This window comes from Myotis myotis, unplaced genomic scaffold (assembly GCF_014108235.1).
Source record: "Myotis myotis isolate mMyoMyo1 unplaced genomic scaffold, mMyoMyo1.p scaffold_m19_p_8, whole genome shotgun sequence".
NCBI lineage: Eukaryota > Metazoa > Chordata > Mammalia > Chiroptera > Vespertilionidae > Myotis > Myotis myotis.
The window spans coordinates 72,132,783-72,145,358 of NW_023416390.1; the positions used below are offsets into that span (position 1 = coordinate 72,132,783).

General features: G+C 34.3%; 1 protein-coding gene across 1 annotated transcript in view; it reads left to right on the top strand.

Annotated features, from left to right (window-relative positions):
• LRP1B (LDL receptor related protein 1B) overlaps window positions 1-12,576 on the top strand; it is a 1,379,523-nt gene that overhangs the window by 1,132,006 nt on the left and 234,941 nt on the right. Inside the window, exons 54-56 of the mRNA XM_036320679.1 lie at window positions 2,742-2,882; window positions 4,415-4,602; window positions 10,876-11,059. Coding sequence (XP_036176572.1) covers window positions 2,742-2,882; window positions 4,415-4,602; window positions 10,876-11,059 — 513 coding nt within the window. The remainder of the gene's footprint in view (window positions 1-2,741; window positions 2,883-4,414; window positions 4,603-10,875; window positions 11,060-12,576) is intronic.

Sequence of the window (12,576 nt, forward strand, 5' to 3'; positions counted from 1 at the left end):
TAAATCTTTGACTTGATTCTTGCGATCCTCTAGTCTGCTGTTGGATCTCTGTATAATATTCTTATTTCAGTCAGTGTATGCTTAATTTCTAGTTGGTCCCTTTTCATACCCTTGAAGGTCTCACTAAATTTATTGGCGGTTTCCATAAAATTCTTGAAAAACCTTATAAACGTGGTTTTGAACTCTATATCCAGTAGTTTGCTTTCCTCCATTTCTGTCATTTGTGACCTGTTTCTTTGTCTCTGCATTTTTGCTGCTTCTCTGTGTTGATAGTGTAGCTTTCTGTGCTAGGTGTCCTATAGGGCCCAGTGGCTCAGCCTCCCCAAGTACCTGAAGTGGACACTCTTAGTGCACCCCTTTGTGGGTTTTGTGCACAGTCTTGTTGTAGTTAAGCCTTGATTGTTGTAGGTATCACTGGGAGGAATTGACCTCCAGGCCAATTGGCTGTGAGAATCAGCTGTGTCTATGGTGGGAGAATTTCTGTGCTGGAGACACCCTTCTGGGGCAAGACTTGCTTCAGTGGGGCTTTGGTGCTCACTGAGTCTGCCCCCTAGTGTGTCCCTTATGGATCTGAGGAGTTGTAATCTGGATGGTCCCACTCTGACCACTGGGTACACTGGCTCTTGGATCTCTAAGGAGGTGCTAATTTAGCCTCTTCCTGAGGCTACCCAGCAGGAACTACGAAGAGATCTGCAGATTCCTCTTCTTTGTTTGGGGTTTGGAGGTGCCCAGATAAGGCCGCTGTGAAGCAATGCAAGCTGCTGTGGGCCTTCTTTTGGAAGTTCTGGGTCTCTCAGACCCAGCTGCAATTTATTAGGTAATTTTAGATTGCAAGGGGCCAGTCATATGCATTCCATTCATATGCAAAAGCCTCTGTGCACAGCTTGGGTGGGGCAGGGTCTCAGGGAATCTACCTGAGTATTGACCTCTGAACTAGGAGGTCATGATTCAATTCCTGATTGAGGCAAATGCTTGGGTTGCAGGCTGGGTCGCCTGTGGGTGGTTTGCAGGAGGCAGCTGATCAATGAGTCTCTCTCATCATTGATGTTTCTATTTCTCCCTCTCCCTTCCTCTCTGAAATTAGTAAAAATAAATTTATATATATATATATATATATATATATATATATATATATATATATATATATATATATATATATATATATATAGAATATACTCAACAATATAGAAAGGAAAAGAGAGATAGCAATAGACTGAAGATTGAAGTTAGGGATTCATCTACAACACTTTGGGGTGGAACAATAGAGGACTTTGTACAGAAATAGGGAAAAATGGGGAAAGCAGAGAGAAACCAAGGTAGTGTGGTCAATGATGTCAAAGACTACAAGAAAATGAAGTAGATTAGTAAGAGACACCTTTGGATTTGACACTTGTCACTTGGTGTCTTAGCTCTGAGGAATTTCAGAATGTAGATGTTAATGAATCAAAGAAGAACTGGGGGAAAGTAAGTGGAAGTGAAAGAGAGATATGTTGTTAAGAGTCATGTCAATGGATCTTTATTGTTTTGGGGCTGGGAGAACCTTGAATAGACTTAGTAACACAAAAGGAGGAACTAGTGCTCAGGGAGAGGGAGGGAAAAAACATTAAGGAAGTTGGGGAGAGTTAGAACTATCTACTTTTGCCATTCAAAGTGCTAGATATCTCAAGTGATCATTGTTGAATTACTTTTTTATTAGAATTTTGTTTATTTTTTTAAACCATAAAAATCTTATTTTCTCTCTCCAAAAATAGACTATTTGCTTAGATTTACCAGAAAGTTTATAATAGAAATGACAGGTTTTATTATTACAAAATTAGGGGAGAAATCTAATTTAAAACTTGGTAACATTCACAATTAAAAGAATTTTACTCACAGTCAGGCATAGATATGAAGATTAACAACTGATGGGCTAATATTGTGATTTTAATAAAGCTTTTCAATGCATCTAAGAATCAATATATAATTACAATACTTCTTGTACTTATTGCTCTCTAATTTGATTTTCATTTCCCTTGTCTAAATAATTTATTTACACTTTGAATGCTGATTCCCAAACATAAACATGACATTACAGCTTCTGAGAAGTATCGTTATAACTCAGAATCGGTTCATCCATAAGCTCTAGTACTGCACCTAACCGAGCTTGGTCTTAAAGATAATTCTAATAGCTTCCATCTGTTTTTCATTCTAAGGGAACCCTTTAGAATATAGCTAATAGGTGAACAGAGATGGTATAATGGAGTCCTGCGTTCTTGTGTTCTCCTCTAGAAACAGTAACAGTGCCTTGTTTACAACTTTATTTTCTGGACTTCAGTGCTACTTCCCAGCCACAAATATTTCTTGCAAGTATGACCACTGTCCCAGATAGAAATAGAAACATTTCTCATAGGAGGCACTGGTAATCCACATGGTTAATCAGGTATAGTGTAGATTAGAGGTTGCAGTTCTAAATAATGTTTGTTATAGCCCTAACTGGTGTGGCTGAGTGGATAGAGTGTCAGCCTATGGACTGAAAGGTCCCTGGGTTTGATTTCTAATCAAGGGCATTTACCTTGGTTGAGGGCTCTGTCCCCAGTAGGGGGTGTGCAGGAGGCAGCTGATTGATGTTTCTCTCACATCAATGTTTCTAACTCTCTTTCCCTCTCCCTTTCTCTCTGTTAAAAAAAAAAAAATCAATAAAATATGAATAATGTTAATTATATAAATAATATAAATTAGAATCTTTATTTCTTTGTCTCTAGAATACCGACCATGTAATGCAGAAGAATTCAGGTGTGCTGATGGACGATGTCTTTTACATACGCAATGGCAGTGTGATGGAGACTTCGACTGCCCTGACCATTCTGATGAAGCACCTTTAAACCCAAAGTGCAGAAGTGCAGGTACAGAAAATATATGAAGCTATGCTTATTCCAAAAATCTGTCTTTTTTAATAGCAAAATTGTGACTCTGATTTGCTTAGTATGGTAGTAAATGAAAGGACATGCAAATCATTAAGCATTGATGTATCTAGTGACACTATGCAAAATATAATAATGTTTTGAAGCTAGTTTTATAAATTTAGTATGTGCTAAAAACATGAAGATTTCAGGCAACAAACCTGATGAATCCATCACCCTGCCCCTTCAAAAAGGTCACCTTTTCTTAATACATTATTTTATGTGAATAAAGTTTCCCGGCTACACTTCAAAAATTCAAACATAAAAGAAGTTGAGATTTACTGAGAGAAAGTCTGTGTTATTCATATTTAGGAAAATAAAGTAAATTGTATATTAACTAATTATATACATAGCCAAACTTGGTTTATTGATAATTTCACCATTCTTTACTGAATACATAGTCAAATTTTTAGAATATATTTTTATTGATTTCAGAGAGGAAGGGAGAGATAGAGAGAGATAGAAACATCAGTGATGAGAGAGAATCATTGATTGACTGCCTCCTGCATGCCCCCACCTCGGGATTGAGCCCACAACCATGCATGTGCCCTGACTTGGAATTGAACCAGTGACCTCTTGGTTCATAGGTTGAAGCTCAACCACCAAGGCACACCTGGCCATAGTCATGTATTTTAAAATAAAAAACTACTCATGTAGTTTGCATGTTAATAAGTTTTCTTTTATCATGTTGAATGATGAGTAACATTCAAATCATCATGATAAGAGTAGCTGCAAAACCTGGACTACTTTCTGTGGCTATATATGGAACAACTATTTTTCACTAAAAATGGCTTTTTTATGCCCTGATTTTTAAATGTCAATGTTATATTTCCAAGATGAAAAAAATGAGGAATATCTACCTATTCTGGATTCTTAATTTTTAGTGACATTTAATTTCACAGAGACCTATGGCTTCAGGGAAATGTCAAACTATCATTACACTTTGATCTCAATTGTCACACTATAGATGAGACAGAAATATTTCATTAATTTTACTATAGATGCATGTTTTTTAAAAAAACTTTCTTGATGATTTTTAGAGAGGGAGGAAGGGAGAGCGAGAGAGAGATAGAAACATCCACGTGAGAGTAAAACATTGATTGGCTGCCTCCTTTATGCTCCCAAATGGGGATCAAATCCAAAACTCCAGCATGTACCTTGACTATGAATCCAACTGACAACCTTCTGGTGCATGGGACAATGTCCAACCAACTGAGTCACACTGGCCAGGGCTATAGACTCTTGTCTTGATTGTTAATTTTCATGATAAAGCAATGTACAGTGGGTTGAGCAAAAGTGTAGTTTGCTTTTGGTTTTCTATATTTTGTGTGTAAATAGAAAGCATTTTACATGTACATATATTTACTCTGATTTTAGACAGATAATTTATCATATTTGTGAATGTTTTCAACAACTGTAGTATAAAAACAATGGCATGCCCTTTATATTCCATTCATTTTATTTTCTTTTTCCAGAACAGTCATGCAACAGTTCATTTTTTATGTGCAAAAATGGCAGGTGCATTCCCAGTGGAGGTCTTTGTGACAATAAGGATGACTGTGGTGATGGCTCAGATGAGAAAAACTGCCACATAAATGAATGTTTGAGTAAGAAAGTCAGTGGATGTTCTCAAGATTGCCAGGACCTCCCAGTTGGTTACAAGGTTGGTATTCATCAAAAATAGCAAATCACCAGATACATTAGAATTTGATTAGGAAAAAATAAAATGGAATTTAAAAAAGAAAGACTCGTGGACACAGACAACAGTATGGTCATTGCCAGAGGGAAGGAGGTGTGGGAGGTAGAAGGCAAAGAGGGGATAAATGGTGACGGAAGGAGATCTGACCTGGGGTGATAAGCATATAATACAATATACAGATGATGTGTTGTAGAATTGTATGCCTGAAACCTGTATAATTTTATTAACCAATTTCACCCAAGTAAATTCAATTAAAAACTTAATTTGGGGGTAACAAAAACTTTTTAATCCAATATAGCTGTCAAATATAAAAGGCATCAAAATACTGTAGGGCTCTAACCAGTGTGGCTCCATTGTTAGAGCTTCAGCCTTCACACCAAGGGGTCACAGGTTCGATTACCAGTCAAGGACACATACCTGGGTTGCACTTTTGACCACTGGATCCACTTGGGGTGCATGCAGGAAGCAACCAATTGATATGTCTCTCTCACATCAATGTTTTTCTCTCTCTCTCCCTCCCTTCCTCCCTCCTGCACCCCCTTCCTCCCTTCCACTCTTTCTAAAATTCAATTGGAAAAATATCCTTGGGTGAGGATTGACAACAAATTATATATATATATATAGATAGATAGATAGATAGATAGATAGATAGATAGATATAGATATATATGTATGTGTTTGCAAAATTATTTAAATGGAGAGTTTCTATATATGCAACCCATAATAATAATGTGGTGTAATTTTGTGAAAATATACTCAGGAAGACAAAAAAAATCAAAATATTTTTCAATATATGCTGAACATAAAGAAAAAAATAAGAAAGAGAAGCTTAGTGTTTAGAAAGATTACTGCTATATTAATAGCTGCATTAGATATGTATGTAATTCCTAAGTTCCCATTTCTTCCCTCATCCTCCCTCCCATACACAATTGAAGTTAAATGGGCTAATCATTTATTTACCACAATACTGGAGAGCACATTTTTTTTTCATATGAGCAGGGAAAAAGAAAAACAAAACAAAACAGAACATTTGAGGTATTAGAACTGAGTGCAGGTACATTAACAAAATAAATCATGCCTGATAGTCTAATTGCTTTCTCTTAGTACCATTTTCCTGAAGCGAGTGTTTCACTGACAAAACTGATGGACAGAAATAGCATTTTAAAGCATCTGCTTCATTCACATTGAAATAGAGGATGCAAACAAACAAAATATTAAAATTAAAGTTGTGTATTCGGTAAATTGATTGTGTAAGTTGGGAAAGTCTCCGGGGTAGCAATTCATTGGAAATAGTGGTGTTTTTTTTTTGTTTTTTTTTTTAACTGAGCACTAGCTCCATGTGAATCACAATAGGGCATGGCTCTTACAAACACAGAGGGAGTCTAATGGCAGTTAGGGCCACTGCAGAGGTCAGATGTTGTTCTACTAAGTGTGGCACCGATCGGAACGTACCTGGGGTACTGTTGACGTGTTGCACATGGCACTTTAAGAGAAACCTTGACAAACTGTAGTGTATTCAAATTTGTACATCCAGAAGCATACGGGGCCTGGAACACACACCTTTGGAAGACGTTTTGCCTGGAATGAAGATGACTAATTGGCTCTATTCAAGTATATGAAGCACTGCAATAGGCAGCATATTTACTCTGAGTTGTTTCAAAGGTTGGGATTAGAGTTAGGAGGCAGATTCTGTTCAATATGAGGAACATTCTTCTAAGGTCAGAACTCTTTATATTGGAATGAGCTGCATTATTTCTCACCACTAAAAGTGTTTCAGCTGCGACTAAGGAAGGATGATAGAGAAAAAAATGTGTGCTTTGTACAGAAGGCTCGTTTTTCCTACAAACCTTAACATTCTATGACAAGCCAGGTCTTTATAATGGTCAATTCAGCCAAATGACCGTGTTGCCATTTTTAATCTCTGTATTTCTGTCATTATGATTAATTTAACTACATTGATCAGGATTTTACTATATGTAGATACAATCTAAAAACTACAGTAATTAGCCCTGGGCTGGTGTCTTATGGTCCCTTACAGCATAAGGCTGCAAGTTTGATTCCAGTCGGGGAATGTATGGGAGGCAACCGATCAATGTTTCTCTCTTACATCCATTTTTTTTCTCCCTCCCTTCTCTCTCTCTAAAATCAATAAGTATCTCCTCCGGTGAGGAAAAAACAAGAAAAACATAAAACACACACTCACTCAGGAACACTATCCTGTAAGTAACAAGGAAGCAAGACAACGAGTCCAGATAGCTCTGAATGAGATGACTATGTATCAAATAATTAATTTTGTCAGTAAGTATTTGAAATCCAGTGAAGCATAAAAATATGTTAGCTATTTATTTACAATCAATATAGAAATTTTTCCTGGAAAAGCAGGGGATATGTCATAGAATTATTACCAGAAACTAAAAATTTTAAGTCATAGGTTATAATTAATTATTTAGTTCTGTCTACATAATATACACTATAAGTCTATATAGCTATAGGATATATATGTGTGTCATATAATACGTATATCCAAAATGTAAATTTCAAGTAGTTTGTGTTTAGTCTGTGTGTATTTAAACTTTGTCATAACAATCTTGGTGGTAAAATCTAAAAATTATAGAGTATCAATTATAACCTTTTGCCATATCATTCAAAATGAGGTTTAATGTTTTTTTAAATGCCTGCATATGCTATATTTGGAAAATTACTTTTGGTAGCAGTAGATGTCACCCTGAAAAATACGTTAAAGCATACTATTTTAATCCCTTTATAAGACTCCTTACACAAAAATATTTGTTTTTCCATACCTTTAAAATATCAGTGTTTTTATTTTGACTTCTCTAGATATGATTTAAGTGAGAATTCTAGTTGAAATAGACACTCTACTTCATAATACAAAAATTCTTTGTATATGATACCTGACAGAATTCTGTGAGTAATATTCCTGAATATATACACATGCCAAAACCGATGAATAAAATGAAACATCTACTGTGGGAAACAGACCGGTATAAAAATTTAAGGAGCTAAGTTTAGAATCATAAATAAGAGGTTTAAGCAAAGGTTCAAGCACATATTTTACATATATATTTACTGATAGGAAATTGAGTAAAAAGTCTATGTACAAAAAATGTTTAACTATTTGGGGGAAAAATGTCAGATGGTGGGGTTTTCTTTTTCAGGAAATGGGGAAAACAATCCAATAACTTATTTCTCAATACATTATCAGCAGTACATGTCAAGAAATCCACATTCTACAATAAAATTAAAATTGCTGATGAAATAAAAAATTAGATCTTATGAAATGTGAACAATTTATATGTTTGCTGTAAAACACATACAATATATCTATTCAAAAGAGAGTAATAACATTTACTAAAGCAAGAATCTTATTTTGAAGGGAACGGAAACTTACCGTGTGAAAAAAAAATACTTCTGAGAGAGAAAGAAGTTTTAATGTATTCATTAGAAATAAAATAATCAGTTTGTCAAATATCACATTAAAAACTGCACAAAAATATTCCTGAATGTAATAGGTAAATTTGGGTTGCTATGTTTCTTTCTTCCAGTTTTATGATCTGATATGAAAATTAACACAAAGCAGACAAATTTGAAATAGTTCTTGATGAGTAGGAAAATTAAAATGACATTGAATATATATAAATCTCACTTTCATAAAAATTGTCTTTTTAAATGAAGGTGAATAAATTTTAAACCGTTATGAATCTCTCATCTATTGTTGAATATGCAAGTGATTATTATTCCTTTTCATTTTGTTCATATAGGTCAGGCTAGTAGAATGTCTCATAGATGTTTATTAATAATTTAAGAGTAAAAATGTTTTTGTCATGACAAGGTTACTGGATTGGGTAGTAAATTATTATTTTTTCAAAATATATTTTATTGATTTTTTACAGAGAGGAAGGGAGAGGGATAGAGAGTTAGAAACATCGATGAGAGAGAAACATCAATCAGCTGCCTCCTGCACACTCCCTACTGGGATGTGCCCGCAACCAAGGTCGGTGCCCTGGACCGGAATTGAACCTGGGACCCTTGAGTCTGCAGGCCGATGCTCTATCCACTGAGCCAAACCGGTTAGGGCAGTAAATTATTTTTTAAAAAATATTTTTAGTATATAAACAATTAAAAAACTTACTGTAAACCTTAAACATCCCAATTCCATTTGCTTATAGAAATGTGTAATACATTCAGTAGCATTTACCAATTTTACCTTCAGGAAATTAATATTCCATAAATGTGGTTTTATCTAAGTTGTCTATTTGATATTGTAGTTCTATAAGCCTTGATATTAGCCATTCAAAGTGATTTTCGGAAATCCTGTTAAAATTGGGACACTGTTTAAGTTTTTTATACTTTTTGAGAGGGATTCGACATAGTTTATGCAACTTCTTTTCGTTTGTTCTAAAGTGCCCTTGAATTTAGCATTGCCCTGTGTCTGCCTATGCGTCTTCTGGCTTCCTGACCACATGATCGATTACAGGGTCTAATTTCCAGTCCTTCTCAGTGGCATCTTCTTGTATCCTGTCAGTTTCTCATTTTTAAAAATACCTATTTTTAATAATTCTGGTAACATACAGGGTACCCCCAAAAATGTATACACACTTTAATAGCTGATAGCTCCATTGATGTTTCTTTCTCTTCAGATTTTATCCTCTTGCCTTTCTACATCAGGTAGTAAGTTAAGTCTTCTTAATTACTTCTTAATTACTTGGGAAAGTGGTATTGCCACTGCCTAAGATATAAGAAGGACTTACCCAAACTGCCCTTATCATATCTTAGGCTGTGACAATCCTACTTTTCCAAAGTGTTGTTTTTGCTTTGATTTGTTGGCTTGCTAGTGGGTTTTATTGATTAAACACAGCACAATCCTTTATTATTGCCTAGGATTGTTAGATAAATATTGGTGAAATTTGTTAAAGAATAAAGTGCTAAGAACTTACAGAGATTTAGTTCTTGTAAAAGGACTTAGAAAGAGGTATTTATCTTTTGAACAGCTTCAGGTGAAGTTGATGTTTTCCCTCCTAGTAATAAATACCTTCTTGTACTTAAAAAAATTCTAGCCTCGATTAATTGTTGGCTGACTATTTAACAATATGTATATATGTATCTCCTATATTATCCTAAAAATATAAAAAGCTCTTCTGTTACCTTTATCCTTAAATAAATTATCTAAATTATGAAATGTTTACTATGGCTAACCCTTAACTAGTAGTTACTCTTAATAACTTAAAGTTCTTTCTTAATTCACTGTCCCACACAATACTCCCAATTTTCTTTATTCAAAGACCACTAAATAGCCTTGGTAAATGTTAATATGACCATAATCTTCTGGCCAATTATAGATTCATTTTGTATAATTAGAATTTTCATATGCTTCTTGGCAGTCAGGGACTGAATAGAGAACTGAAACACAGTGACCAATCATAGCACCTTATTTTCTCCAGAAATTCAAAAACATATTTTGCATGACATTGTACTCAGAATTGGCATGCCAGTTAGTAAATTTTGTATATCATCCTCAGAAGCTCCTGTGGAAGATCACAGGTGCTGAAGAAAAGATTTGATTATACAAATGTATTTAATAATGATGGAGAAACTATGTTATTATTATTTTTCCAGATAACATCAACATACCTGATTATGGAATCAGACCCAGTTGATAAATATTAATTTATCTTTACTATGTGTTAAAAAATTACAGACAGCCTCAACTCTCCTCCTGGTTTTATCTAGGCAACTTCACCTTTGTTCCTCTGGGTTTCTCATCAGTTAACTAAGGAAAATAATACTTACATAATAAATTTCTGTAAGGCTCTAATAAAATAACATGTGGTAATGTTAGTAATCTTCAAAGTTCCACGTAAGGTTTAATTCTTATGACAGTTAAAGTCTTCTAAAAAAGACAATGTAATGAAATAGAACAGGAATGAAAGTTGACAGTTCAGTTCTGTTGTATTTGTCATTCTCTAGTCACATGGCTAAGGTGATATCAGTTAACTTTTATAATCTTCCCAACCTCAGATGTTCAAATGAAGATATTTCAGAGATTTTTAACTTTAACTTTATATGATATTTGTAATGCTTATTGAAGTTTAATCTCTGTGTGTGTGACAGAAAGATTTGCCATTACCTTTTGTGGGTTCAGTCATGTTAAAGGGATATCCAATAAGAAAAGACAGTGACAATGGTATGAATTGATTATGCTTGTTTTTAATTCTGCAGTGCAAATGCTGGCCTGGATTCCAACTGAAGGATGATGGTAAAATGTGTGTAGATGTTGATGAATGCTCTACGGGCTTTCCATGTAGCCAGCAGTGCATCAATACATATGGGACCTACAAGTGCCTCTGTACAGATGGCTATAAAATTCAACCTGATAACCCAAATGGCTGCAAATCACTTTCAGGTATCACATTGAACTTGCCCACTGATCCAATCTCAGTTACACACATGGATCCTGAATTTCATAGCCATTTTATTAAATTCATTCATTCTTGCTATTTCTCAGAAATCAAAATTCTTCCCTACTTACCTTGATCTGGGATCTGGCATTCTGATTTGTGTTGTCCACAAACTGCTCTGTTTATAATAATATTGCATGACGGTCTTGTGAATTATTAAGGGTTTTTCTTTGTTTTGTTTATATTTTGAGAGTGTTCACAAGTAACAAGAACAATCTCTAGTATTGCCTCCTGCCGAATCAAAGGTGCTTAGGAGCAGGCTTGGCCTCGACCATTAAGGAGCCTATTGCGACAGTGTTCTTACAGTTTTTCCGTCTTCTCTACACCACACACACTCACATAGGCATGTCAACGAGAACAGCTAGTCAATAATAGCAACAGTAGCAATGATGACAACAATAATAAATCAGCTATGTAAGGTAACCTGAATTTTTCCAGTGATTCAGCAAAATTATTAAACTTCTCTTTGTTCCAAATAGTATGATTGTTTGTAAAGTAAAAAAATTCAATAAAACATGACCATAACTGAAAAATATATTGTAATTTTTAGTGGAGATTATCACGTATATTAAAATGATACAATAATTACTATTAAAATGGATAAATAAATGGTGCATAAGGTGTTTCTATCACCCTTACTTGGCTTTGGAGTATGATGAATCAAATAACACTGCCAGTTTCTTTCAAAATACATTCCTCACCAACTATAAAGTATTCTCAGGTGTTCCTTTTTAAAATGTGCCTCTGCCATGTTTTCTCTATCCTCACATTATGGGATTTTGAATGGATATGTTTAAAATTTCATTTTACCTTTCATTGTACTTAAATTCACTTTCATGGTGCTACTTCTTTGTTTTCTATGCTATATTTATGCTGATTTCTTCAGTTTTATATTTCAGTGAATAATTTTTTCTTTGTCCATGTCTAGGCTGCTCTTTAAAACATATATCAGTATTTTGCTTTCAAGTATACAGTTTCATTTCTAGAAGTATGGTTTTGTTTTGGTACTTTCAAGTTCGCTATTTACTAACTTTTTAAAGCTGATATCTGAAAATAAAATAATTCTTATTTAAAAAAAACACAAATTGATTTTAAATTATTAAGATACATAGTCAAGTAAATATACCATACAAAACTTTTGAATATCTTTTATTTAAGAAACTAATTTGTTTCCAAATAAGTTCTGATGATAAAACCAATTGAACTCTTAGAGAATCTTTACATATATGAGAATGGTCAGGTTCTTATTATTATCTTTCCTTGTTTCTGGAACAAGTGAGGTACTAAAAGATATTGGACAAACAACAAGAAGGAAATAAAGACTACTAAAAGATTTTAAAAACAGACTCATAAGGAAAGGTATAATTAATAGATAAGGATTATAGATACTGTACATCTAAAATGGCTTAAAAGAAGTCCTTAGGCAGATGAAAAAAATGTGTCTGTAGGCAATGACGCTCAG